At 43.9% G+C, this 27,977-nt stretch overlaps 1 protein-coding gene across 1 annotated transcript in view; it reads right to left on the bottom strand.

Annotated features, from left to right (window-relative positions):
* ADGRV1 (adhesion G protein-coupled receptor V1) overlaps positions 1 to 27,977 on the bottom strand; it is a 421,530-nt gene that overhangs the window by 276,581 nt on the left and 116,972 nt on the right. Inside the window, exons 41-54 of the mRNA XM_074952844.1 lie at positions 27,052 to 27,190; positions 26,383 to 26,524; positions 18,928 to 19,190; positions 16,166 to 16,341; positions 14,705 to 14,829; positions 13,526 to 13,692; positions 13,284 to 13,427; positions 12,727 to 12,834; positions 11,787 to 12,039; positions 10,939 to 11,061; positions 8,945 to 9,167; positions 7,554 to 7,758; positions 4,158 to 4,304; positions 1,721 to 1,976 (exon numbers count right to left, since the gene is read on the bottom strand). Of these exons, the coding sequence (XP_074808945.1) occupies positions 1,721 to 1,976; positions 4,158 to 4,304; positions 7,554 to 7,758; positions 8,945 to 9,167; positions 10,939 to 11,061; positions 11,787 to 12,039; positions 12,727 to 12,834; positions 13,284 to 13,427; positions 13,526 to 13,692; positions 14,705 to 14,829; positions 16,166 to 16,341; positions 18,928 to 19,190; positions 26,383 to 26,524; positions 27,052 to 27,190 (2,471 nt within the window). The remainder of the gene's footprint in view (positions 1 to 1,720; positions 1,977 to 4,157; positions 4,305 to 7,553; positions 7,759 to 8,944; positions 9,168 to 10,938; positions 11,062 to 11,786; positions 12,040 to 12,726; positions 12,835 to 13,283; positions 13,428 to 13,525; positions 13,693 to 14,704; positions 14,830 to 16,165; positions 16,342 to 18,927; positions 19,191 to 26,382; positions 26,525 to 27,051; positions 27,191 to 27,977) is intronic.

Below are 27,977 nucleotides of genomic sequence, written 5' to 3'. Positions count from 1 at the left end.
AGATGGAAGCAAGGGGAACTCTCCTTGTAGAGGAAAAGATTTCAGGTGGGGTCTCTGCTATTAGAGCTGGGTGGAGAACTGGGTGATTTTTTCAAAATGAATTTTTTCTTCAGATTTCTGTTTTGTGGAGAATTTCAAATGTATTTTTGTTTCCAGTTGGAACAAAAACAACTTCAGAAATCTTGAAATCCTGCACAAAAATAGAAATCTGGAAAAAGGCATTTTGAAAAATCAAAATGTTTAGTCTCGATATTTTCTAAACAAAATTCTACGTGGTGGGCACATGGGGAGCCAGAAGCCTGGAAGCCCTGGGAGCCCCAGCCAATTGGGCGGCTGAGGAGATGGGACCCTGGGGCTCCCAGGGCTACCTGACCCCTGGGTCAGCCCAACTCCCAGTTGGCTACCAAGAAGCAAGGTGGGCAAACTGGTGTCTGGGTTCTGCCAGAGCTTCATTTCAATTTCACCAAATTGGCAAGTTCCAATGAAATAATATTTTGCCAGAATTTTTCAGACCAGCTGTAGCTGCTTGTGCATGGAAGGAAGATTGGGAGGCTAGGCAGAGGGTTTCTGAAACTGTAAGAGATGAGAGGTGATGGGATGCCAATGTCAAAGAAGCAGTTGGAAGGAGAAAAATCTGAGGCAGGAGATGGACAGAATGGGAGCCTGATGGCAGGGAAAGGAGATGGGAAAAACCATAGTGGTGGAGCTAAGCTGTCAGGGGAAAGGATGTGAGCTCGACAGGAACAATAACTGCCGATGGACAATATGGAGTAGGGAAAAGTCTTCAAGTGAAGACCACTGTGGCTCTGCATACAGTCCAAACAGCCTTATAAGCTCAACTTACACTAGCTCGCTCTGCAGGATTCCAGCAAAGTTCCAGAATCGAGTATGACTGCACCAACATCACAGCAGAGGTGGCACTACTTTTCCCCGTACCTACATCCCTGTTTGTCCCCACCACAAGTCACAGAGAATGTGAATGGACAGTTACATTCACTGCTTGGGATCAGCAGCAGCCTCCCATACCATCTCCCCGCCAAAGATTTTCTGTTGTCTGGCAGCTACCGGCACAGCAGTGGATGCCAGCAGGATCAGGCCATTTGCCTTTAATTAGTTTATATTTTATAGTTAACAAATTTGTGGCATACAGTTCGTAATATCTAAAGGTGATGATGACACTGCAGAGCAGAAAGAGGAAATGTGTAACCAGTGACGGCAAAGTTTCCCTGAAAACCTATATTCTTAAGTTTAAAGACAAATATTTAATATGCAGCAATTTGTAAGAAGGCAATAGTATGCACTAAGAATAATCTTACTTTCTAGTGCAATGCATACAAGACAAGACACCATAGTTTTTAGCAAAATAAGGGAATGATTCTGTTTATTAATGAAAGTAACATAAGTCAAGTTAACATCACAATCAACTTGCAAAAATAACTGGAGAGTCTTTATTTACAGTGCACATGAAATATCCTATACACAGGAAAGTTGCATAGTTTTGTATTTCTAAGGATGTTTTTTGACTGCTGTGGTACCCCTTCTGTTTGTCACTGAGTTGTTACTGTTGTTCTTTTGGTTTTTGCTCAAACTTAAATTATTTTTAAAAATTTAGAATGTTAGTCATTAAAAACTCACATAATTAACATCAGAAATTCTAAAGATGACATACTTTAGTATGCCATTATATTAGATTCTTAGCAGGAACATAAGACTGACTTACCTTCAGGCTCTGCTACTTTAGCAAAGAGAGAGTCCGTATGCCAGCCAACTACACCGTAGGGAGAATCATTAGGCAAAATGGTAAGCACAGCTCGTGCTCTCTTAGGGTCTATGATGGCTCCTCTCATGGGATCCTTAATACCCACAGTAGTGACATGGGTGAATGTTATAACAACAGTTTCAGAAAGCTCTGCAATGTTGTCTGCAAGAACAGTCAGGGTGATTGTGGACAGGGCCTGACCTTCTGAAAATGTTATCTAAAAGTAAAAAAAAATAGGTGAAACATTTTTTTCCATACTATTATTTTAAGCACCTTCACCAAGATTTGCTTTTGTAAAAATCCATCAGTGAAAAAAGTGTGAACAGAGCATTAACAAAATATGCAAATGATACTGAACTGGGAGGTGGTGTGACACCACTGAAGACAGAAAAATAACTGAAAGGGCTCCAAAGAGGTTAGCAACACTGACAGCAAACAGCAAAAAGAGAGTCACTTTGGAAAAATGCATGCTGTTTAATTGGGGCAAAACAATCAGAAACACAGGAAGGGAGAAATAGTTCTTAACTAACATTGGCCTGAGTTTTGGAGATGCTGAGTACCCACAACTCTCAATGACTTCAGCACATCTGAAAATCAAGCCATTTTTATCTGGATCTCTTAAAAACAGACTTAAGTCTCTAAAACACCCATTTTGAAAATCTGGACCTAGATGTCAGCAGAATAACTCAATAATACAACTGCATTGCGGCTTTTTGTGCCACACACTTTGCTTTCCTGCTTTGTCTAAGTCAAGAAGCAGAGAAAGTCAGTAAGTTGCTGAAAACCCCAAACCCCTCCCCTTACTAACAAATGTTGATTTTAGGGGCACAGTGTCGATACTAGTGCTTGTTGAATAATATTCAACTGACAACTTAGTTGACTAATGTCATGATTTTTTTTCAAATAAACTACTTGCTGAACATGAAGTTTATTATTCACCCATCTATAATCCATTTTTGACAATTATATTATTGTTTTAAGTTGTCACTATAATATTTTTAAATATATGTATAAATAAATGAATTGATCACATTTAAAATAACCATGTCGCCTCCCGTAACATTCTGGGGGACTTCAGAAAAAACAGCTTCCACAAACAACGGCAGAGAGACTAAGGGAACTGAAACAGAGGCTGTCTGCCTCACTGTGCTCAAGACACAAAAACAGACAAAGGGGGCTGGGCCAGAGCCTGATGGGCCCACCCAGGTGACCAACTGCAGACCCGGAGAGCTTGGGACTGCCAGGATATTGGGCTGAGCCTGGGTGTTGAAAGTCATTGAGGACTCGGAGACAGAGCTGGATGCAGAGAGTCAGGTTCCAGTAGCAAAAGAGGATGCAGTTCCTGAACTTCTCTGTGCAGCAGAGGTCCAGAATCTGTCTTGACCTGAAAGGGCAGCCTGCCTGCTGAGACCTGTAGGCTTCCCACTGCATTGGGAACGACTTGAGTGACCAGGTGCAGTCCACTCCACAAGAGACTGAGCTCCAAGACTCCACCTTGGAAAAAAACACTGACTGGCAGCTGCACCCAGTAGACCTCCACAGCACTAGAGCTGGAGAATGGCCAGAGCTTCTCAGGGTATGTCTATACTACCCGCCAGATTGACAGACAGCGATCAATCCAGTGGGGGTCGATTTATCGCATCTAGTCTAGACGCGATAAATCGACCCCCGAGCGCTCTCCCATCGACTCCTGTACTCCACTGCCACAAGAGGTGCAAGCGGAGTCGACGGGGAGTGGCAGCAGTTGACTCACCGCAGTTAAGACACCATGGTGAGTAGGTCTAAGTATGTCGACTTTAGATAAGTTATTCACGTAGATGAAGTTGCGTAACTTAGATCGATCCCCCCCACAGTGTAGACCAGGCCTCAGCGAAGGACACCACACCCTTTTTCAAGGTCCTGCTCCGCCAGCTAGCTAAAGCCTACAGGGAGACTTTAGGGAGCATTCTATTTACTTTCACTTTGTTGTGGGCTTTTGAGGGAAAGGGTGTTTATTTTGGTGGAATGGTTGCTCCGTCATTTATTTGATATACTTGATTCTCTGCCTGCCCCCTTGACCCAATTCCCTTTCTTTTCTCTGATTTTATGTCTTTCCAGGAATAATTGTTGTATATCTTCATAATCTGTTGGCCCTTGATTTCTTGGATCTATAATTTGTAATGTCCTAGAAGTCACAGGATTTGTCTATTAGTTTATGCACCCAACCACTAGGTGGAGCTGGGCCCAAAGAACCCAGGGCCCATTGGTCCTAAGGTGGGTCACTATGCACTGAGGAGAGAGGAATAAGGGTTCTACCATACTTGGGCACTCCAAGAAGGGACAACAGCTAGGACTTGGGATATTTTATCAAGCATTTTTAAATCAGTGCTTCACTAATTTCAGCAAAATTATTACATACCATTCCTGATGCTGGAAATATATCATTAATGCTCCCATTGGCTATCCACTGTACTGTAACTCGGCCGTACGTTCCTATTAAACGTTCAATATTCAAGGTGATTAAGTTGTCTTGTTCCATTTCTTCAACTTGCTTAGATAAAGAATTCTGGAAAGGTACAAATATAGTACAACCATACAAATTAATTATTCGAATGGCTAGAAAACACAGGAAGAGATCCTATACTAAATACTCAAAATGATCTTGAGGCATTTGGAAGAAAATTTTCAAACTTGTATCCCCAATGTTAAGCACGTAAATCCATATTTGCACACTTCTGGGGAAGTGACCTAATTTTCAGAGGTGCTAAGCCCGTAAAGCTCCCATGGACATATTTAAATAAAACAAACAAACAAACAAACAAATAAACAAATGAATAAATTGGGCACTGCCTAAATATGTATTTAAGGGCCTCATGCTAAGTATCCAAGTTTGAACTTTTTTGCTACAATGATTTCATCCCCGGATTAGTTTTAAAATGGATGAGAAACATGGGGAACTTCCAGGGCAGATTCAGTTTACGTTAGATTTTTTTTTTCAAATTGCAGCATTTGATTTAGGGAGTACTTGCTATGTATACAATTTTCCAGCCAGAGCTTACTGTGTTCTTGCCAGTTGATTCTGTGGTACCTGAGGGTGCATTGTGGGTCTATCTGCATGACAGCACTCTCTCCAGATTTCCTGTGGCTTCTATTTCCCTTTGCATGATAGCTTTGCACAGATGTGTACATACCTGTCCTAGGTCAACCTGGCCCTTTAAGATGCGTTCTCAGTTCAGGTCTCCCTCGATAGTGATTTCTCTCCAGAATAGAAGCATTCTAGGGGTGGTCATTCCAAAGAATAGGAATTTGATGTGGGCTCTATTAGCATTCCCAGGTCTATCCATTAACCCATTAACTGCCAGAGGTACTCCTTTTCCAACTGCTGCTCTGCTTATTCCCCAGCCCTTTCCACTGCTGGTCCTGATCCCTTCAGTCTCTTTCACACTGATGAAAAGTAGGTTGCTTAGATCTCTTCCCGCTTTCACAGATTTATAGATTTTAAAGGAGGGACCATTAGGATAATCTAGCATGTGCTACCGCATAACACAGCCCATTGAATTTCACCCAATAATTCCAAGTCCACAACTTCTGTTTGAACTAAAGTATATCTTTTAGAAAAACACTTCTAGTATGCTTTTCCAGAATGCTTTGTCCTAGTCCTACAGTTTCCATGCTAACAGAGAACTGCCACCCGCCCAAATATCTTTGTTCTAGGTGGTAGACAGGAGCATTCTGTAAGTGGCAAAATGATTCCTCTAACCAACAAAAACATGAAGCCTTTCACCTGCTCAAAGCTGAAGTCCAAAGGAGGCTACGTAACATCAAAAACAAGTGGTAGCGAGAGAAGGCCTCTGAGATCCAGGGTTTGGTAAACCAGGATTACTTAAGAAGCTTCTTTCAAGCAACAAAAGCTAGATATGGGCCAAGCTCCAAAGGCCAACCCCCTTACATTCCCAGCATGGACAATGCAGCCATTAAACAACACTGGAAGGAGCACTTTGAGAGCCTTCTAAACTGCGACTCCATGGTCTCTGAAGACACCATCAAGTTCATTCCACAACACTCAGCAATGGAAGACCTTGATTATCCCCCATCTTCTGAGGAAGTCAGGCGAACCATCACCCAGAGAAAAAATCACAAGGCACCAGGCCCAGACGGCATCCCTGCTGAGGCTTTTAAAGCTGGTGGAACAATGCTTTGCCAACTCCTGGAGCTGCGAAGAAATTCCACCTGACTAAGAATGACAACATTGTTACAATATTCAAGGAAGGAGACAAATCTTTGTGCAGGAACTATAAAGGTATTGCCCTCCTCTCCATCGCAAGGAAGATCCTTGCCCAGATCCTATTAAACCAGGTCCTTCTCCTTGCCAAGGAACTTCTCCCCGAATCACAGGGCCATCCCGAGGCACAACCAACATGGTCTTTGTGGTCCGACAGATTCAGAAGAAGTGCAGAGAGCAACACCAGGAACTGTTCATGGCATTCATCAACCTATCCAAGGCCTTTGACTCTATCAATTGTGATGCCCTATGGAAGATGGTGTGTAGGTTTGGCTGTCCACAGAAATTCATTTCCATCATCAGACTACTCTATGATGGGATGACTGCCACCTTTCTGTGCATTGGCTTAGAGACCAAACCATTCATCATTCGCACTGGTGACAAGCAAGGCTGTGTCATTGGTCCAGCACTCTTCTCCATTTACCTTGCCGTGATCCTAATCCTCATCCATGAACTCTACTTTACGGAATTGGGATTGAGTATTGTATGGAGGACCAATTTCTCAATCTCCGACATATCCAAACAAAATATAAGACCACAAGAATTGGCACCACTGACCTTCAGTATGCAGATGATTGCGTCACCCTCACACACATAGAGGCCAACCTGCAAGATACCCTAAACCGTTTTGTAGGTGTCTATCACAGCCTGGGTCTCTCTCTCTCAACATCCGGAAAACCAAGGTACTCTATCAGCCCTCATCTGCACAAACTACTCTTTGTGCCTCCCAAAACAAGTACTCTTCTCTCAGTTAAGTCAGGAGAAAAGGGTTCACGGAGGGCAGTGGAAGCACATACTGAAAGTGCACGTTAAACTTAAACATCAACCCAACAAACTGGGAGGACTTGGCGCAGAACAGAACACAGTGGTTCCACACCATATACCAAGCCACAGACATACTCATGAGACAGAGAAGTGACAAAGGAGGAAAGAAAGGGCACAACACTCCAGCCAACAACTATGTCTCCTCCAAGATTACACCTGTCACTTCTGTGGGAAAATCTGCAGGGCACAAATTGGGCTCTTCAGCCACCTAAAAACCCACCAATGAACCCCCTTGGCAGACATCATCCTCAAATCGAGGGATAGCTGAAGAGACAGGAACAGAGCAGAGCTGGACCTGGAAATTTTCTCAGCTCACTCCATGATATAACTTAACAAGCCTGTTGGGATGCAGTAGAAGGTCCTACAGATTTCTGTAAATTCTCACCTCTCCAGCCATTCAAACACTGGACTCTGGAACAGATTTTTTTTTTGAAGGTTAACGGACTTTATATTACTCAGACCAACACTTATTAAGAAATTAAAATCTCACACAAGGTACAGCTACTGGAACTGTTTTGTATTACCTTGCACCCTGCTGAGTCACTTACATCTATGCTGAGTGGGTATAAAGCAAAACTAAATTACAATGATAAAAGGCAATGGAGAATCAGGCCCTTCACCTTTTCTGTTTACAGTTTTTACATGTTAGCGTTCTTGGTTCTGGACAAAGTATATCTGTATTCTCATGACTTAATTTAGTATTGTTACCTGAGCAAATGCAATGACTCCATGAGCATTGTCATTAGAGGGAATAATTATGTTAACATAACCACTAGCACCAATCTCTGCACCTCCTTTGGGGTTTTTCAGCCACACTGTGAAAAATTCTTCTTCTTCTGGGATTACATCATCAAGGATATTAACTGCCAGCACAACTTCCATGTCTCCAGGATCAAATATCAATTCACCTGAACTGGCATAAAAACACACACACAAAATAATTATAATTAAGAGTAGTTTGTTGCAGCAAAATGGGGAATAATCATGGCTTTTTCATGAAAGAAATACAAGTGTCATAATTTCAGTTTTAAAAAAGGTAAAGACATGGCCCACAAAATTTGTGGTAACATTTAATTATTTTTCACAAGAAATCATGAGATTTAACTTAAAATTCCTTATTTGAAAGTTTAAAATCATATTCCATCCTGTAACACACTAGACATAAACACAGTAAGTTTTAAAAAAAAATAATTTAAAAGAATCTTCCTTAGGTAAGGGTTAGATTTGTCAGGGAAACAAATACTAAGACATTTTATTAAAAAAACCCTGTCGTGGTTTCTGTCATTACGAACATCCAGCCTTACTTATAATGCATGAAAGAGAATTAAAGAGATGCACAAACTGATATGGGTGCATACAAATTAAAACATCAATGAAGAGACAAAAACTGGAACACTGATCTTAAAAATGAGGGAAATAACTAACTCAGGGGATAGAGAAAACAGCAAAAGTTTGTAATACACAAACCATCCATAAATGTTATACAGTATAAATTCATAAATTTATACGTTTGGGTTAAAATTATAAAAAGTAAGAAGTACAACACGAATGTGATACGAAAAGAGGAATATTAAGGTTCAAAATTAAGAAATATAGAAGACTGGACTTTAAAACGTCAAGGGTTTTTTTAAGAGTTTGAATTAATGTTTTTATTGATCAAAGGGTAATTTGACTTGAAAGGGTTTTTTATAGAAAGAAAATAACAATGAATCATAATACAACCTCACCCACCTTGTCTTTCTCAATGAATCCAAGTAATTAAACAAGACCAAAAATTTATGATGAGTGGGATCCTCATTCAACCACAATAAATGTTTTTTTTAAATATATAAACACAAGAGTAAGGAACATAATTGCAAGCACTACATGGGCATGATCAACAATCCACTAAGGAACACTCATTGATTTCAATGGATTTTGTAACAGCCCTTATGTTGAAAACTCTTACTGATATCCATGAGAGTTCTACCCACAGTGTACTTACAGGACCGGAGTCTAATATGCTCCGGAGTCTAAAACAGCAACTAGAAATACCAAAAGAAACATTTTTAAAAATGAAGAGAAACTGCAAGATGAGAGGTATAAAATGAGAAACCTACCTAGGTATAAAATCTGACTCATTGGAGACTTTGGTCAGTTCATAAATCTGGGAGTAAGAATCTCCAGACAGAACAATTAGACTTTTGTTGGAGTTAAGTGATCTCATAGTAACTGAAGTGATATGATTAGCAGGAGGTGCTTCCAGCACGAGAGAGAACTGGTTTACTTCTGAATTCCAGGAATACAGTGCTGATCTATCCTTACCAGCTAGTAGCACATGGACTGCATTTAAAAAAAGAAGAAAAAATAAATAAAAGGAAAAGCTCAGAGACAAATGAAATAGTTTTCTCCGTGCAATCCCAGAGATGCTTGCTCAAAGGAACTCTCTGACCAGTCTTGCTTACAAGGTCTGAGACAAAAGAACATTTGTTCGGTATTTTTATTCACTTATTTATTTCAGCAGTTAAATTTCAAGTCCTAAATGAATGTCTGCAGAGAAGCACCTGATGTTGATCCACTTACACCAGTTTTACATCAGTGTAACTCCAGCAAGGGAGTTCAGAATACAGTAACTCCTCACTTAAAGTCATCCCGGTTAATGTAGTTTCGTTATTAAGTCACTGTTCTATTAGAGAACATGCTCGTTTAAAGTTGCGCAATGTTATAACGCCCTCCACCCCCGCTCAGCGCCTCCTGCCCACCGGCGGGCCCCATGGATCAACACCTGCTCCCTCTCCACAATCAGTTGTTTCATGGTGTGCAGGGACGCTGGCAGGGAGCGGGGTGGAGCGAGGACGCAGTGCACTCATGGGAGGGGGCGGAACTGGGTTTAGAGGTGGGGTGGGAGTGGGGTGGAGGCCTTGGGGGAAGGGGTGGAGTGGGGGCAGGACCTGGGGCAGAGTCAGAGATCGAGCACCCCTGGCAGTTTGAAAAGTCGACGACTGTGGCCCCAGAAGCCTATGGCTGTCTCCAGCTCTGCAAGGATCTAGAGACCCAATGCCTCTGTGCTGTGTGTCCCGAGCATACCATGCAACCTGGCAGATTGGTTCCCCTAAGAGACAACTGGTCTCCCCAGAACCCTGGGAGGTGGGGGGCATTCAGTGACTAACTGGAGCAGGCATTTGTGTGATCTGCTGCTCAGAGGCCAGCACAGACATCCCCACTGGGTGCTGGGGAAGGATGCAGCAGTGTCCCTTCCTATGTGCTGCCACTTGCTTGCTCTGCCTGGCTCCAGTGTCAAGCCCAATCCCTCAGAGCTTGCACCGGGAGGACTCTGCAGGCCTAGGAGTGGGGCTGTTGCTGGCCCACACCTGCACCAGAGGATATTCACTTACCTAGTCACACCTTAAATGTCTTTTGTCTGGCAAAAAAAAAATTCCCTGGAACCTAACCCCCCCCACACACACATTTACATTAATTCTTATGGGGAAATTGGATTCGCTTAGCATCATTTCGCTTAATGTCTAATTTTTCAGGAACGTAACTACAGTGTTAAATGAGGAGTTACTGTAGGCCCAAATAAGTTATTTCAGTGTGGGAAACCATACTTAAAAAAACTGAAACATGCTCTGGCCAGGAAAGGGCAGTCCCTGTTATTATTTGTATAGTAGTCACATTTTGTACACTCCCCATCTGCTTCTGCCTGTTTCTTCCAGATCTGCTGTCAACATTACTCCATAAGCCAGAGGTCATCCTTTCTGTCTTTTGGAGGTCATCAGGCACCTTGGAGCTCTGTCAAATCAGGAACCCAATTAAGCGCCCAGTCTCTCTCAAACAAAGGCCTTAACCAAACCTGCTGCATCACCACCAGAGTAATTATGCTTATGTATTTGCAACATTGCCTTACTTCTGGAATATTTTTGTTATTTTGAGCTGCAAGGTCTCCCATCCTTTCTGTGTGTCATTGTAATTTGTTTGGTGCTGATTCACATCACCAAAAAAATGATGGACTGACATGCAGCTACCACATTTTCTTAGCACTATTTTCAGTAAGGTCCTACCACCAGTGTAAAAGCTACCATTGGAACAAGGACTGTAGTCACCTAAAACTTACCTAAACCTGAAGGAGGCATGAAGGTGTGGATTTTGTTTATAGCGCTAGAAGAAAAGGACTGAAAATGCCTGAAGGAAGATTGTCCTGTCTCCCAGACAAAAACTTCACTTGAATTACTGGATTCTGCAAAGGGGAAAGGGAATAAACCTCAAGCTTGACTACACAATGAATCTGACCAATGATTAAATACCTGCAATGCTGGTTCACATCAAAACGTCTGGGTTTGCCAGATCTTACCACACAGAGAGCCAGATTACCACATATTCCTCTATGCTTAGGACAGGAGATATCTGTGGTAACTGGGACAATGGTTGGCAAATGTTGATCATTTAATGGCTTCTATGTATGCACACATACACACACACACCTCAGAATGCTAAGGTTGTTGGGACGCTAAATAACAAATGCAAGACAATGCATAGTCAAGTGGGAAGTGTACCATAAGCCTTTTCACTAGACACAGAGGGGTGTGTTAGGAAAGCAGGACTGCCTAATGGATCACATTGCGGCGTAGCAATTATCTCCACTGCTGTTCCATAAATTCTGCACAGCACATATGTTGCAGAGGATGCTAACAGCAACTACAGTAGTAAGGATTTAATTACCCCAATGTTCCTGGGAAAAGTGTATGCTGGAAATCAACACTTCACGTATTCTGCACATACTTGAAAATGGATGCAACACTTATATCTGCTCAATAAATAACAGAGATTGTCCCTGATAAAATTTTCATGAGAAATTGTGGCCTCTCCTCTCTAAGCTTAAATCCCTGTCTACACTGCTGAGCCAAGTGTCTTTCCCATCAGACAGACCAGCATAAAGTCATGTTCTTGTATCATGCAACATACCTTTTGCAACTATTAAATAGATATCAGACCCAAAAGTCAAGGCCTCCATGTGAGTTATTCCATTTACTGGCACTTGATGAATTTTTTGAAACTCATTATCTGACCATTGGTACAGAAGGGGGTGCAGGCTTGAATTCGACAGAGAAACTGCTAGGTACATAAAACCTCCTCTGGGAAATAGGGCCATGTGCAGAGCTCCATAAATTGGGAGTTGATGATGCAATATAAAAAGGCCATTATTCCACTGGAAAACCTATGGGAAATGATAAATAATTTTTTTTCTTTAGATCTAAGTATAAGTCAGATTGCGCTAACAGAAATCAGATGTCATGCTGAAGACTTTAGATTATTTTAATTATCCTCTGAAGTCTATGAATCATTTACATCTAATGGCTGCTCAGTGAATTCAGTTGGTTTTCTCCTTCCAGTTCCTAGTAGACAAGTATCTGCATTGCAAAATCACCCCCACCGTTGGTACTCTTGTTGGTCGCCTCAGCCAGAAGGTGAAAAACTGTATGGTCTTGGACACTGAGCTACCACTTACCTCTAAAGATGGTCCCTCCACATGAAGGTTGAGGTACAATGGTAGGGTGGTTTAAAGAAGCTGAATGCAGGTTTATCTGTTCTGAAGATAAGAGAACTTCTGTCTCTAAGGCTGCCTACTTCCCCTTAGCACAAGAACTAAAATGACATAATTTTCAAAGTAAGGGGATTTCTAATAATGATTCACATCTGATATATTGTATGAGTTCATACAGACAATACTGGTAAACCCAAATCAGTCTGTAAACTTCATTTTTATTCAGCTTCTTGTAGAATTGAGGGTAGCAAGTCAATAGTACTTATAAACCATTATGCTGATTGCCACTTAGGAATTTCCAATCAGAGCTAAATGTATACTGCACACATATTAAAAATGAAAAGGGGAGATCATTCCAACCTGTATGGATTTGGAGTCAGTTGTATGACTTGCAATAATTAAATAATCTTTTCTTTCAACAGTGAAGTGTTTTACATCTCTGGTTTCTGGCACTGAGAGAGTCTGTATCTGTAAAGAAGGCACAAGGACAAGAGAACTTTATGAAGTGATTCAAGTTCCTCATATATGGCTAATTTGCCTAATGGAGGAACGTTATTCAATACAAAACTTTGTTAAAATATCAAAAAAGTTCCATGATTACACAGTTCTGACTGTTCACTAATTTCCACATGAAAATGTCATGAAAATATTATGGACAAGCTCTGGCATAAACAAGTAAAACTCCTTTTAAGTAAATAGTGCTGCACCAGCTGATTTTAAATCAATGTTACCAGAATTTAAATTCATTTGGCTTGTAATAAAAATTAAGATCTTGACACTACAGTATATGAATCTTATTATAAAATGCCATGTTTTATGTCACTGCAGAGCACAAGTACTGTGCTGGAGCTCAATACTAAACTGGCCTCCCAGGAATGGGTTTTTCTAAAGCATCTAAAATAAGGTAGAAGTCTTACCAGTAGTACCCTGAGTCCAGGTGTGAATGTATACACACGATGGTTGGAAGATTCTTGTTTGGATACTCCATGAGTAATCACTAGAAAGGCAGCACCATTGATGTGAAATGTCACACAGCTCTGAGGATTCCATATACTGAAGTCCTGAGATGAGAACCATAAAGAAAGTTGATGAGGGAACTGGACTTTACAAATACAATTGGTACCATCCATGCAAAATGGATTAAAATAAAAACATTTACCTCAATGGGAACAAAAACTCCTCTCCACTGATAGATAGAAGAAAAGCTAGCTGGTGAGGTCCGCAATAGAACACCATATAAAGACTCTCCTGATGTAAAGAAACACCAGCTAGATACTGACTCTTCCACAAAACTTTGTAAGACAGACATCACACTGATTCCACCCTCTGCAATACATTAAAAATACGAGTTACTGGAATATACGTGAGGGATTTCCAATCTTATCTTTGATTTCACAAGCCAACTTCAGACCTAATGCCAGGAGAAATAACACTGTTGACATCACTCAGAACTTGCATTTTATTAGCGTAAATGCATCCAGAGGTTAAAACAATGAGAACACAACAGATTAATGTTTTTGTAATATGTATTCTCAATACACAAGCAAGTCATACAGGGAATTTTTGGTGGACAGAATCAAAATAAAGCAAGCTAATGGAAAAGCCATACAAAAAAAAAATACAAAAGAATTTTTCCCCAATCACCACCAAGATGAAACAGAAGTCAGACTTGCAAAGACTTGCATAACTTATAGATCTGTTTAACTGGATATTTTGAATGTGTTGTCAGAATTAAATTACAAGAACGAAAGCTTGGACCCCAATCCTGCCACCTGTTATGTGAGTATCTTTGCTCATATGAGTAGCCCCACTGAAGTTATTTAGGCCACAATCCTGCAAAGATTTACATAAGTGCTTCTCTTTAGGCACTGTGACTAGTCATATGGGACTCCAATGGAACTACCCGCGCTGCCTAAACCTGAGCACGTGCCAGGAGCGAGGCTGTATAATACAGCTCTTGCAGACACACACAGGCATCTTGACGGTGTGGACAGCACTTTTGCACGTTGTGGGTGCCTCAAGAGTACTCATACTACTACAACCATGTCTTATTTAAGAGAAGTCTAGTGATAATACTGTTCCATGTACACTGTGGTGAGATAGGGAAGACGTCAGAAGTCTCTCAACTCTGACAGCAGTGACAGTCAGCGGACTGCTCTAGTGAAGCCGTTCCATCTATTGAATCTTAACATACTCAAAGAAATCTTTTAATGCAGGAGTTTATTTTAGCAACTCTGAAAAATGGATTTACATTTCAAAACTGGTCTCTCTGTCTCCTTGGCCAGTTTACTGATGTTAACTTTTAATAAAAGTAACATTCAATGAGAAAAAAACTCACTTATGCCGAATGCGGTATTGGAGAGGGTCTCCCACTCCACACTCACAGACATATTGAGCCCATTACTTCGGGATACTTTCAAATAAAGGGTACTGTTAGCTTCTTCAACTATCAGAGAACTTGTCCTAAATGTGAGAATTGCAAAAATAAAGAAACAGGAATTCCTTTTACAATGTATGAATTGGCATTCTGAAAAACATCATTTACATGGTACAGCTTCAGTGGTAGAATAAACAACAGTGATGGAAAGAAATCACTAGCAGCTGGTTTCCTTACAGGTGGGGCTGCCGGTAGCACCACTATCAATGTTGCCCAACACTTCCCGTTATAAGACCCTGGTTTCAGCTGCTTATAACTTGGACAAACTTTAATCATTTGGGATAAAGGTTTACATGTCTGTCAGGCTGAGTATTTTGGAAAATTTCAACTAAATTGTTCAGCCATTTCTAGGAATGAGAAAACATATTTTCCCCGTGTTAAAAATTCTGGTGATCTTTTCTTTGACTCAAGCACCTCTACACTTTGGCACAAGGATTTGAAATTTGGCGTACTGGTGGCCTTTGTGTCAGGATATGCCTTTTGCAATCTCCATAAAAATCAGCCCAAATTTGACCAAATTATAAGCCTTGAAAAACTGTAGTTCTCACATGCTCATCAGAGACTTGGATTGTATCACCTGAATTCTCCAAAGATTCCATTTGCACTGGGCAAGCTCCATCCAGGGAAGAGCAGGACATTTGATGCAACTGCAGTTCTGGGCTGTGGAGGGCTTTCTTGGGTCTGGGCACCTGCACTGAGAGCAGGGAGCCTGTCTCTCCTGTATGCTCAGTGACCAGCCCCTGCTGGGCCAGGGCAGCATAGAGGAGGAAGTCACCTGATTCGAATGCAGAGGGGTCAAGAGAAAAGGGGAGCCGATTGGGACAAGGAGACTGGGACTGGAAGCCAGGGAAGGGAGACTGAGATAAGATGAGTAATTTGAATAATGTTCTTTTAACATAGTAATTTTGTGTGTGTGATTATAAATATGCTGTTAAAGAACAGCTGAAAGGGAAGTTAGTCTTCATGCTGACTCTTTCTTCACATAACACACTCAAAGAACAATTTAGATACATAATAAAGATACGAGTTACATGGCTAAAAACAATAAAATAGTAGTAGCAAGAGGACAATCTGAATCTAAAAACTCAGTCAGGCCAGCTCTGGGTCCAATTTTTTTTAAAGTGTCAGTACTATATATTCTGGTGAAGAATAGTTTATTTTCAATCTTCTGTTCTCTGGTACAGAAGCAATGTTATTTAACAGACACCAAATATTTTAAAAGATTTTCAACTACCTAAAACTGTGGATTGCTCATTTCCTTGTTTTCTTTTAAACAGGTCCACCAAAGAAAGATGCAGAGAATTATCTTGTCTACAGAATATGAATAATTATCCTCTTTATAACTGAATTAGTGTACTGTACCTATTTGTAACTGGATAGATACTAAAAAGCCCCAGTGGGGCCTGGTTCTGTAACACCGTGATCATAGTTTCCACTCTTGTGCCAAGTCTGGCTCCTCCCATTGGGCTGAAGAGAGTGACAATAAAATGTTCATCCATTTCTGGTTCTTCATCTAGTATGGCAGAAATTTGCAGAGTCTGAGAGAAAAACAAGTACATGACATCACTAAGACATGCTAGCTTCACCAGCTGCTGACATTCTTGTGCTTTCAGTGATTGAAGTGTACACCAGGATGGGAGTCAAATACTGAAACTGGACAACACAGAAACCGTGCCAGCAGGGAAAGGGGGCTGGGAATGAAACTAGAGTAGTGAATTCTAACCTTTTTCTTCCGGAGTGCCCCTTCGAAGGCTTAGCAGATGAACCCACCTCTTCCCTTTCTATTTCTTTCTTTAAAGCAAACAAAACCCCCGCCTTCTTTTATATGTATTTTCATTTGTTGTTCTGTTCCCCCCCCAATCCCTCTTTCCCACTGACCAGACAGCTTTATACCCAGAGAGCATAAAGGTGGCTCTTTGGGGCAGGCACTGTTTTTTTATTACTGCACCAAGCACAATGGGGTCCTGATCTGCGACTGGGCCTCCTCCTGGGTACTATGGTAATACAAATAAATAATGTTATTACAACTGAGCTAAGAGCCAGAGGAACAGAGGGCACAAATAGACTGCCTGAACCTACAGCCCTGTTTAGTACGTTTGCGGATCTGATATCTACAGTACAGACCCCAAGAAGCAGAAAAGGAAAGCTGGCAACTAGCTGCTTCACCCAAAGTACTGGGGCATATTTGCACTGTGTGTGTTTACGAACTCAGAGAGTGGGAGGGAAGGAATGAATCTGAAGTCATGAAACTTTCTCCACTCCTGTTGCTCTTTTCTGCTCCACCTGCCACTGGATTGAGTGGGACCCCTCCCAGGAAGGCCTGCCTCCCAGGTTGGTAAACGGTAACACAGAGGAACAGAAGAGTGTTGTAGTACTTTTACCTTCAATTGTGTATGCAGCACCATCCTTTTCCAGTATCATATGCAAGCAATAGATATACAGTTTTGCTGCTTGTGGTTATACAGATAACAGCAATGTATCTACAGCTAACCAGGAGCCTGTGACCTTTCAGATACAGACCTTGCCACAGGTATCCATGTCTTTGCTTGCTCCAGGTAAAATTTCTACAATATTTGGGGTGTAGTTTTATGACCCTCCAATTTCTGAGTAGGTTGACTTAATGTTTCCACATAATGTCTGGGCTACACTGACTACTAATTCAATTCCAAATGAAATTCAAAGGGCTTGTGGTAAAGCTCTCCATGGTGTTGGACTCATTTAAGATACTGTGTACTTCCCTATGTCCTATCACAGCAGTTTTAATTTATGCATTTTGACTTTCATTGCATATATTCCAGGCTCTCCATCAGTTAAGTGCCACTAGTCCCTGAAAATGGTCCAAGACTGGTGACAATTTTATTAAATAAAACCCCACTGGAGCTAGTCAAAATATTTCATTCAAAATGCTTTTTCATCAGAATAGAAATTTCAGCAATATCCATTTTTTATTATATTTTTTCAGGCTCTCATTTTAAAAATAAAAGCAATTTTTTTCAGACAATAAAACTTGCAGTTTGGGGGTTTCCAGGTTTTTGACAAAAACCTGAAAACTTTAGAATGATGTTGATGAATGCAACCTTTTTTTATCTTTCGTGGGAAGAAAAAAACATTTCCTGGATAGCTCGAAAATCCACACATCCTACAAACTTGCTCCCATGACTGAATCCACATAGAAAACTTCAGATTCCACAAGACCTTTTCTCTTCCATCAGCCAGGCTTTTGGTTGAACATTGTTTTATTTTCTGTTCTTTTGAGGATTTGTTTTGGTCAGTTGGATGTCTTAGGCCATGTGAATTTTTATGAAGAATCATTTTGATCTCAGTATGTTTTTAGTATTTATTGTACAGTACCTATTGTGTTTCACTGAGACAATAAAGGTGAAATCCTCACTTAATTGAAGGGAAAGGCAAAATACCCATTGACTTCAATGGGGCAGGGATTCTACCCTAAATGAATAAAAATCAATAGAAAACTAGTTCAATAATATCATCCATTTTCTAGGTTGACTTTTTTTGAGTGGAGGCAACCCCGCCCCACCCCCAGCCCCCTACCGCCCAGAGACTAGGTCCTCTTCCTACCCAGAATTTACATTTTTATTGTTTGAGAAACATTAGTTACTGCCACATTTTCTTGCACTTCCAGTAATGTATTCTGTACAACTGAGAGCAATTAAAGTATTCTTACTATATAGAATGAAATATTGTATTATATTTTAGCTCTATTATTCGAGTAGATTGTATCTAAGGTGCAAATTGCAGAATAGAAACAGCCATGTGCCAAGTATATACAAGGAAATTGTTTCTCAATTTCTCTGAATGTATCCTATGCATTATATTGCTATTTACTTGAACTGTTATCAAAAGGCATAAATATTCCAAAAGTAATAATGGGATTAAATGACTATATATAAATAAGCATTAGAATACTTCATTTTCTCTACATTTTCACATAGCATATTGACATATTCACAATCTTTGATATCTCATTCCTACAATAACAAGAAATAAAACAAAATACAACAGGAAATCAAGTCTAACATAAAACGCAGACATCTCTGTATGCTTCCCAGGTAGCTGAAACAATGCCTACTTCTCTTATATTGTAATAACCACCTGCATATTACCTTGAATCTGACTCCCTCTTCCAGTATGATATATCCTTGTGAAGGGGTCAGATCCACTGATGCAGCTGAAGAATTTATTTCTCTCACAAGATATTGAACAGTCACAGTGCCAAATATCCCCTGGGGAGGTTCTCTAATAACGTTCAGTACAGCAACACTTTCCATCAAGTGGAGAGCTGACTGCTCCCTTAGGAAAAAGTGATCGCTGTTGTTGAATGACAAAACTCCATGACCATCATCACTGGCAAGGATGGTAACTGTGGCTTTTGAAAGAGAAATAGTGGAAATGTATTATTTTTAATTACCACAATACAACTAGGGTAATAATAAATACATAAATTAAATTAATAATAATAAATAATATGTATATGGCCTTTTTATATATCTATCCAGAAAAGACCATATTCTCCATATATATATATATATATATATATATATATATATATCAGTTTAACTTAATTTAATATGATATGTATATATTTAATTTTATCATTGCATATATATGCATGAGGAGAATGTGGCCCTTTTTCCTATAAAAAGTCCATAGTCTCATTGAGATTTCAATTCAACAAAGTAATTAACTGCATGCCTAACTTTACTCTATGAATAGACTTCTGCCCACCTTTAAGCAAAAAAACCATCCCATTGTCTTCAATGGGACTGCTCACATGCTTAGGCACATGCTTGAATATCTTGCTGCACCAGGGCTTTACATAAGAGCACGAGAGTTTCTGTACCATCAAAACTTGCAGAGAATATATAGCGAAGTACCTCTTCCATTCATACCACATACCATAAAGAGATTTAGAGAGAATGAAAAAATGGTTACTTACCTTCTTGTAACTGTTGTTCTTCGAGATGTGTTGTTCACGTCCATGCCACATTAGGTGTGCGTGCGTCGCGTGCACGAGCATCGGAAACTTTTTCCCTTAGCGGCTCCCGTCGGGCCAGCAGGACCCCCTGACTGGCGCCACTGCGCCATGTATATATACCCCTGCTGCCCTACCCCCTCCAGTTCCTTCTTGCCAGCGACTCTGACAGAGGGGTAGGAGGCTGGGTGGTGGAATGGACGTGAACAACACATCTCAAAGAAAAACAGTTACAAGAAGGTAAGTAACCGTTTTTCTTCTTCGAGTGCTTGTTCACATCCATTCCACATTAGGTGAATCACAAGGTTACCTCTGGAGGAGGGTAAGAGTCACGGAACAACTCTGGAGGACCACTCTGCCAACGGCTGCGTCCTCTCTGGCCTGCTGGTTGACCGCGTAGTGGGTTGTGAAGGTGTGCACCAAGGACCAGGTGGCTGCTCTGCAGATCTCCTGGATCGGGACCTGTGCCAGGAAAGCCGTGGAAGTCACTTGCGCCCTGGTCGAGTGGGCCATGACCACCAGGGCCGGAACACCTGCGAGCTTATAGCACGTCCAGATGCAGCTTGTTGTCCAAGACGAGATCTGCTGCGCCGACACCGGGAGGCCTTTCATCCTCTTGGCTACGGCCACGGACAGCTGCGCAGATTTACCAAAGGGTTTGGTGTGCTCCAAAAAGAACGCCAGTGCTCGACAGACATCCAGGGTGTGTAGGCTGCGGTGACTCGGGTCCGTATTGGGTTTTGGAAAAAACACCGGCAGACAAATGTCCTGGCCCAAATGGAATTGCGAGGTCACCTTAGGGAGGAACTTGGGGTGAGGTCGGAGCTGCACCTTATCCTTCTGAGCCACTGTATACAGTGTTTCACAAGTGAGAGCCCTCAGCTCGGACACCCTTCTGGCCGAGGTAATGGCCCCCAGAAATGCCACCTTCCAGGAAAGGTGGAGAAGGGAGCAGGTAGCGAGGGACTCAAACAGGGGTCCCATGAGTTTAGAGAGGACCAAGTTAAGGTTCCAAGGAGGGACTGGGGGGGCATGAGTATGGAAACATCCTCTCCAATCGTTTAAGGAACCATCCCACCATTGAGTGGGAAAACACCGAAAACCCCGGATGGAAGGCAGAGATGGCTGCCAGGTTCACTCTAAGTGAGGACGGGGCCAGCTCCTGCTACATGAGGTGCAGCGGGTACTCGAGAATGGCTTGTACCGGGGCCTGGCACGGCTGCACCTTTCGGGGCTCACACTAACAGGAGAACCTTTTCCACTTGGCCACATAGGTAGCCCTGGTAGAGTGTTTCCTACTGCCAAGCAGAATCTGCTGCACAGGAAGGGAACACTGGCTCTCCAAGGCGTTTAGCCACAAAGCTTCTACGCTGTCAGGTGTAGTCATTGCAGGTCGGGGTGAAGAAGCCGCCCACCATCCTGCGTGATGAGGTCCCGGTGTAGGGGCAGGACTACCGGGGCCTCCACCGACAGCTCTAGGAGCATTGTGTACCAGTGCTGGCGGGGCCACGCTGGGGCGATGAGGACACTACCACCCTGTCCCTGCATACCTTGAGCAGGACCTTGTGTACCAAGGGGAGTGGGGGAAACGCATACATCAAGCCCCTCCCCACGGGATCGCAAACGCGTGTGCGACTGAGCCCGGGCTGTGGCCCTGGAACGAGCAGAATCTCGGGCACTGGGCATTGACCCTGGTGGCAAACAGGTCTACCCGGGGAAACCCCCACCTGTGGAAGAGCAAAAGCACGATGTCCACTCTGAGCATCCACTCATGCATGCCATACGACCTGCTGGGGTAGTCCGCCAGCTCGTTTCGCACCCCCAGGAGATATGACGCCTCGAGGAGAATGGCATGGGCTATACAACCAGAGGAGGAGAGCCTCGTGACAGAGCAGCAAGGAACAGGCCCCGCCCTGCTTGTTTATATAAAACATGACAGTAGTCTTGTCTGTCAGAACTGTCACGCTGTGACCACTCAGAGTGGCATGAAAGGTCTGGCAGGCTAGACGAACCACCCTGAGCTCCTTCACATTGATATGGAGCAACCGCTCTGCTCCGGACCACAAGCCCTGAGTCCTGAGATCCCCCAGGTGAGCCCCCGCATCCGTGGTCTGATGTGTCCATCACCAGCGTCAGGTCCGGCTAGGGGGTGGCAAAGGGGATGCCTTCGCAAACCACAGGCTGGGACTGCCACCACCGCAGGGAGTCCAGCACATCCCTTGGGGCTGTCACTATCAAGTCCAGGGGGTCCCTGCCTTGGCGGTACACCTGAGCAAGCCACACCTGCAGTGTCCTGAGTCTCAGTCTGGCATGCCTGACCACGTGTGTGAATGCTGCCATGTGGCCCAGCAGCCGCAGGCAGCACCTGGCCATTGTCATTGGAAACTGGTGCAGGGAGGCCACCACTTTCTGGATAGCCCGGAATCGGGATACTGGAAGGCTTGCCCTGGCCTGCACCACGTCCAGGACTGCCCCTATGAATTCCACTCTCTGCATGGGCACGAGAGTGGACTTGGGGACGTTGACCAGGAGCCCCAGCTCCCCAGCTCGCGGAACAGTCTCAGGGCCACCTCCACACGTCCCCGCACTTCTGCTTCGGATCGACCTGTCAGGAGCCAATCGTTGAGGTACGGATAAACCCGGACCCTCTGCCTCCATAAGAAGGCCTCCACCACCGCCATACATTTCCTGAACACCCTGGGGGGGCGCAGCTAGACCGAACGAGAGAACCGCAAACTGGTAATGCTCTTGGCCCACGGTGAAGCGCAGGAACAGCTGATGAGCTGGGTGGATGGCAATATGAAAGTACGCGTCCTTCATGTCGAGGGCAGCGTACCAGCCTCCCAGATCCAGGGAAGGGATGACAGTGCCCAGAAAGACCATGCGGAACAGGGCCTGGACCAGGAACTTGTTGAGCTTTCGCAGATCTAAAATGGGACGAAGGCCCCCTTTGGCCTTGGGGATGAGGAAGTACCGGGAGTAGAACCTTTCCCCCTTAGGCCGTGCGGCACCCCCTCTACCGCCCCCACCTGTAGCAGTGAGCGAACCGAGAGGGGTCCCTGAAGAGGGATGGGGAAGGGGGATGGGAGGGAGGGAGGGAAGAGAATTGCAGCGAGTACACATTCCGTACCATGCGTAAGACCCAAAGGTCCGATGTAATGCTGGACCACGCACGGGAGAAACAAGCCAGGCGGTTCAGGAAACAAGGGGACGGATCCGGTGACTGGTCTGGTACACTGTCCTCAAGCGCATCTTCAAAAGCCTGGCTTAGTGCCCAGCTGGGATTTGTGCTGACCTTGGTTCTGGCCCGGTGCATTATTATCGTTATTATTGCGCCGTCGCCTGTTATCCCTGCCTCGCCTACGGTAAGGCTCATGCCTGTGACGAGGCTGGTACTGACACTGAGGGGGAGGCTGCGGCTTAAAGGGCTTCCTCTGCATCACCAGGGTGTGCATACCCAGAGACTTACATGTAGCCCTTGAGTCCTTGAGGTTATGCAGCCTTGCGTCTGTCCGGTCCGAAAATAGCCTGGACCCTTCAAAGGGGAGCTCCTGGAGTGTGCTCTGGACCTCAGGAGGCAGGCCTGACTCCTGCAGCCGTGCTGAGCGCCTCACGACCACCCCGATGCAATTGTTCTGGCTGCCGCGTCTGCTAAACGCAGGGAGGTCTGGAGAGAGGCCTTAGCCACTGTCTTGCCCTCGTCCACCAGGGCCGTAAACTCCTGTGGGGAACCTTGCGGGAGGTTGTCCTTAAACTTCCCCACCGCTGCCCAGGAGTTAAAATTATGTCTCTTGAGGATGGCCTGCTGCTTAGCAATCCTCAACTGAAGGCCCCCCAATGAGTACACCTTTCTGCCAAAAAGGTCCAGGCATTTTGTCTCCTTGGCCTTAGGTGCCGGGGCCTGTTGACCATGGTGCTCCTTTTCTTTCACCACTGAGACCACCAAGGAGCACGGACTTGGGTGGCAAAATAGGAATTCATAGCCCTTTGACGGGGCAAAGTACTTGCGCTCCACACCTTGGCTGTTGGAGCGCTGGAGGCCAGGATCTGCCATATAGTCTTATAATTCGATTGGATGGTCTTAATGAGCGGGAGCGCTATTCTAGATGGACCTTCGGGGCTCATAATGTCCACCATAGGGTCCTCCTGCTCAACCGACTCCTCGGCCTGCAGCCCCAAGTTCTGGGCGACCCTATGCAGTAGTTCCTGGTGGGCTCTGTGGTCTATGGGTGGAGGGCCGGACACCGCTGTTCCCGCCACCGCCTCATCCGGGGATGACGAGGAGGTTAGCAGCTGCTTGGCCCCCTCTGGCTGGTCCTCCTGCTCCCCTTCTCCCGCGGGAGGGGCCTCTGGCTCGGGCTGGGGCGGGAGACCTCGGGGTGGCACCGGACTCGGTGCTGGTCTCTCCAGTTTACCCTGGGAGGGATGCTGGAGGCCTAGATACTGTGGCTTCCGGCACCGTCAGGCGTCAGTGTGGGGACCGGGACTGCTGCACTGAGTAGCTCACCCTGGACGGGGCCCCTTGGCGCTGTTGATAGGCCCAAGGAGTCCAGAAGGGCCAATGACCTGGCGGCCCCCATTGGGGGGTGCCACCCCATCAGAGGGTCCTTGCTGTCCAGAGCACGGAGCGAGTGACTGTAACGGCCAGAGTCAGCGCCGGACTGCGGCGACGCTGACAGTGAAGGCCACAGCGGAGCCGACAATCTGTGCTGGCAGGAGGTCGACGAGCGGCTCCTAATGGAACGGGAGTGAGACCGGTACCGATATCCCTGGGAACGGGATCTGGACCGGGATCGGCGCCAGCGTTCTCGGGACCGGCACCTGTGGGAGTCCTCCGGCGAGGGCCATCTCAACTCCTCCTGGTGCTGGTCTCTACTCGGTGCTGGGGATCGTGCCTCGTCCGTGACTTTCTCACACCGATCCACTCCCGGTACCGCGACTTCCTTCTGAGCTGCAGGTAACTGGGAGTCCGCAGACGCGGAGCTCGACCGGGACCAACTCCAAGAGCGGTGCTGGGACGGTGTCCTCGAAAGGCACACCATTGCCAGCTTACCCCTCGACGGCACCCGTGGCATGGGTGCCAGAGGATTCTCCCTGTATGGGAGGGGGCTCGTCGCCGACAGGTCAATGAGGTCCTTTGCTGCCTCAAAGGTGCCAAGCGTGGAGGGCTGATCCATTAAGTCCTCGACCCCATTGTCCACATTGAGCTCACTTAGGCCTGGGCTCGGTGGGACTTGTGGCACTGGAGCCGCCAGCACCAGCACCGGTACAGCAGCCTTTCCACTCTTATCAGCGCTCAGGGCCTTGGAAGGCGCCGGCCTCCTATGCGGGGAACGTCCGCGCCTTACTTTTGGCTGCGCCATGGGCCGCATCAGGGAGGACGAGCAGTGCCGGGGTCTAGTGTGGTGCTGTGGGGCGGACTACTTTCGGTGTTTAGCCGGTGCCAGGTCTCCCGACGGCTCTGGAGCACTTGGCACTGAGGAAGCCGGAGCTGGCTTTGTTCTTGGCTTGAACGCCTTGCAAATCTTACACCGCTCAGTTTGATGTTCTTCCCCCAGGCAACGTAGACATGAGCCACGGGGGGTCACTAACTGGCGTAGCCTTGCGGCACGTGGCACAACCCTTAAACCTGTGGGCCTGTGGCATGCCCCATGGCCCGGGGTGGGTGCCGGAAGCTTCCAAGCACCTAATCACTTAAGCGTCCACAACAAAGTGTATGCTAACTAACTGATAACAGCTATCTATAAGAGAAAGGCTAAGGGACTGCTCTCATACAAGAGAGAGAGGTAAGAAGGAACTGGAGGGGGTCGAGCAGCAGGGGTATATATGCACGGCACAGTGGCGCCAGTCGGGGGGCCCTGCCAGCCCAACGGGAGCTGCTAAGGGAAAAGGTTTCTGACACTCGTGCACGCAACACGTGCACATCTAATGTGGAGTGGACATGAACAAGCACTCGAAGAAGAATTTTGTATTAACAAAAGACAGTTCCTGTAACTATAATTGATTTAGACAAAAGAAATTATGCACATTCTGCAAACTTTTAATTTATTGAGCTTCCATGGGAAAAAATTCTAGTAATGAAAAGCAAGATTCTGCTGTCTTTAGTCATAATTAGTAATGCTTATGTGACCACACCCAGAATAAGCTATAAATTGCCAAGGGGGAAGAATCAAGCCTATACCAATTAGATTTAAAAAGAATATACTTTTTTACGCTTTTATCCTACATATCACATCTTACAGCACTTAGAGAAGAGGCACATTAGTTACTCATGAGACAGGCATAAATGTAGCTCTAGATATCTCAAAAAACCAAAATCACCATGCTGTACAAACGTGTACAAAAATCATGGTTCCTCATAAAACTCAATTTCTACATAAGTCTTGCTTTATAGTTCACTCATTTTAAATAAAATCTTAGCAGTTAGATAAATTTCATTACAGCTTTCAGAATCGTCATCAAAAGTATAAAGTCACCCACAATAAGTAAATGATGGTTTCAAGAGTACTATGATTCCTCAGGCGTAAAGAAATGAAAACAGCCGTAACACAACAAAGACCTAGAATCAAGAATAAGTCTATTTTACCCGTTGTGTTCTCTCCTAGTTCCAGCCCCAAGGAGGGATTTGTTAAAATTAACTGGAATTTCTCATCACCTTCAGGAATATCATCATCAAAAATCATGACGTCAATGTATTTATACCTTTCTCCATCAGCAAAAGAGAGCATCTGGTAGTGAAACATACAAGACATTATATCTTAACAAGTATGTAACATGAACACGTACGTGATATTTTGCAAGTCTGGCCTACAGAATTCTTAAAAAATGGAAGAAAAATGCAAACAAAGGATCAAATTCTGAGCGTCTATTGTAATGTGGCCAGAACAGGAATTGAGGGGCCTTCAGCAGAATCAGGGCCAATAAGTACATTTAATTGAAGCAATTTTTCAAAGGGGCCCATTGTAAAGGACCTGTTAAGAAAAACGGCTTCCAAATATGAACGACGTAATTTTTCCGAACAAAGGCTACATACGAAGTCTAAGTATAAAATTGCAGAACTTGGATTATTCTGATGATTTATAAAAAAGATATAATCCTGTTTCCCTATAATTTCTGGTTTAGAAAACATGCAATTTAAGATAAATATCTAGTTCAGTACCTTGCATGATTGCACCAATTGAGAATAATAATTGCATTATCAATACTAAGGAGACTTGAGAAATGAATAGTACTGTACTGTGCGTTTTCTTCTTACCCTTGACGTCACATTAAAATCCAGTCCCAGTTTTGCTTCTAGATTCTGGGCATAGAAAAACAAAGATACATTGCCAGAAGATCCTCTGTTACGGTATGCTACTAATGTCAGACCCCCATGGATTTCATCTATTTCAAAACTAAAATAAAAAGGAAGAAGAATCCTCTTATACTGGTAGTATGCAACGTCAGTGATCAGAAGAGAGCACCAAATTTAACACAGAGTGCACAATGCTTAGTCATTCAAATCAGTGATCACAACTCAGCACCTTCCTACCCATTCATTTTCAGAATGCACTAGATGCAAAGATGAGATCTGTCATCTCTGGGGGGCAACACCTCTACATTAAAAAGAGCAGTGACTAAATTCTTGGTAAATTGCTAATGCAAATACCGCAGGTTCTTGGTAAATTGCTAATGCAATCCTCTACTAAGCAATGTTTGCCTGTTTCTGAACTGTGTACACATATATATCCACTGCCATCTATATATTAAAAAACAAATGGTGTGTGATCATATAACTAAAGAATATCACAATGATTACATACAGGAGTCTGAACTAAGGTGGCACAGGCATTTTCTAAGTTTTGAGTCCTTGACATTGCAACCTTAAGAATATTCTTTTAACATAGTTGTTTGGGTACAAAATATAAAGTCAGATCATTGTTACAATCACATTTTGAAATGACTCAGTATATTTTCAAATGAGAAAGACCGATTTATTCTTTAAATATTATGTCTAATGTAACTTTTTATATTGTCTTTTACTTTAAAGGTGGAATTCAGCCCATTGTGGAGGGTCTTCTGCACAATGTCCTGAACAAGGGGCAGAGAGAGTGTCTACACAGAAGTTTCAGCACCCCCTCACAGATGCAGTCTCAATGCTGGGTCTGAATGAGACAAGTGAATATTGGAGGTAGGAGGGGA

The sequence above is a fragment of the Natator depressus genome, chromosome 5, assembly GCF_965152275.1.
Source record: "Natator depressus isolate rNatDep1 chromosome 5, rNatDep2.hap1, whole genome shotgun sequence".
Taxonomy (NCBI): domain Eukaryota; kingdom Metazoa; phylum Chordata; order Testudines; family Cheloniidae; genus Natator; species Natator depressus.
Note: the sequence above shows the minus strand (reverse complement) of the source record. Positions and strands in the feature narration are given on the sequence as shown.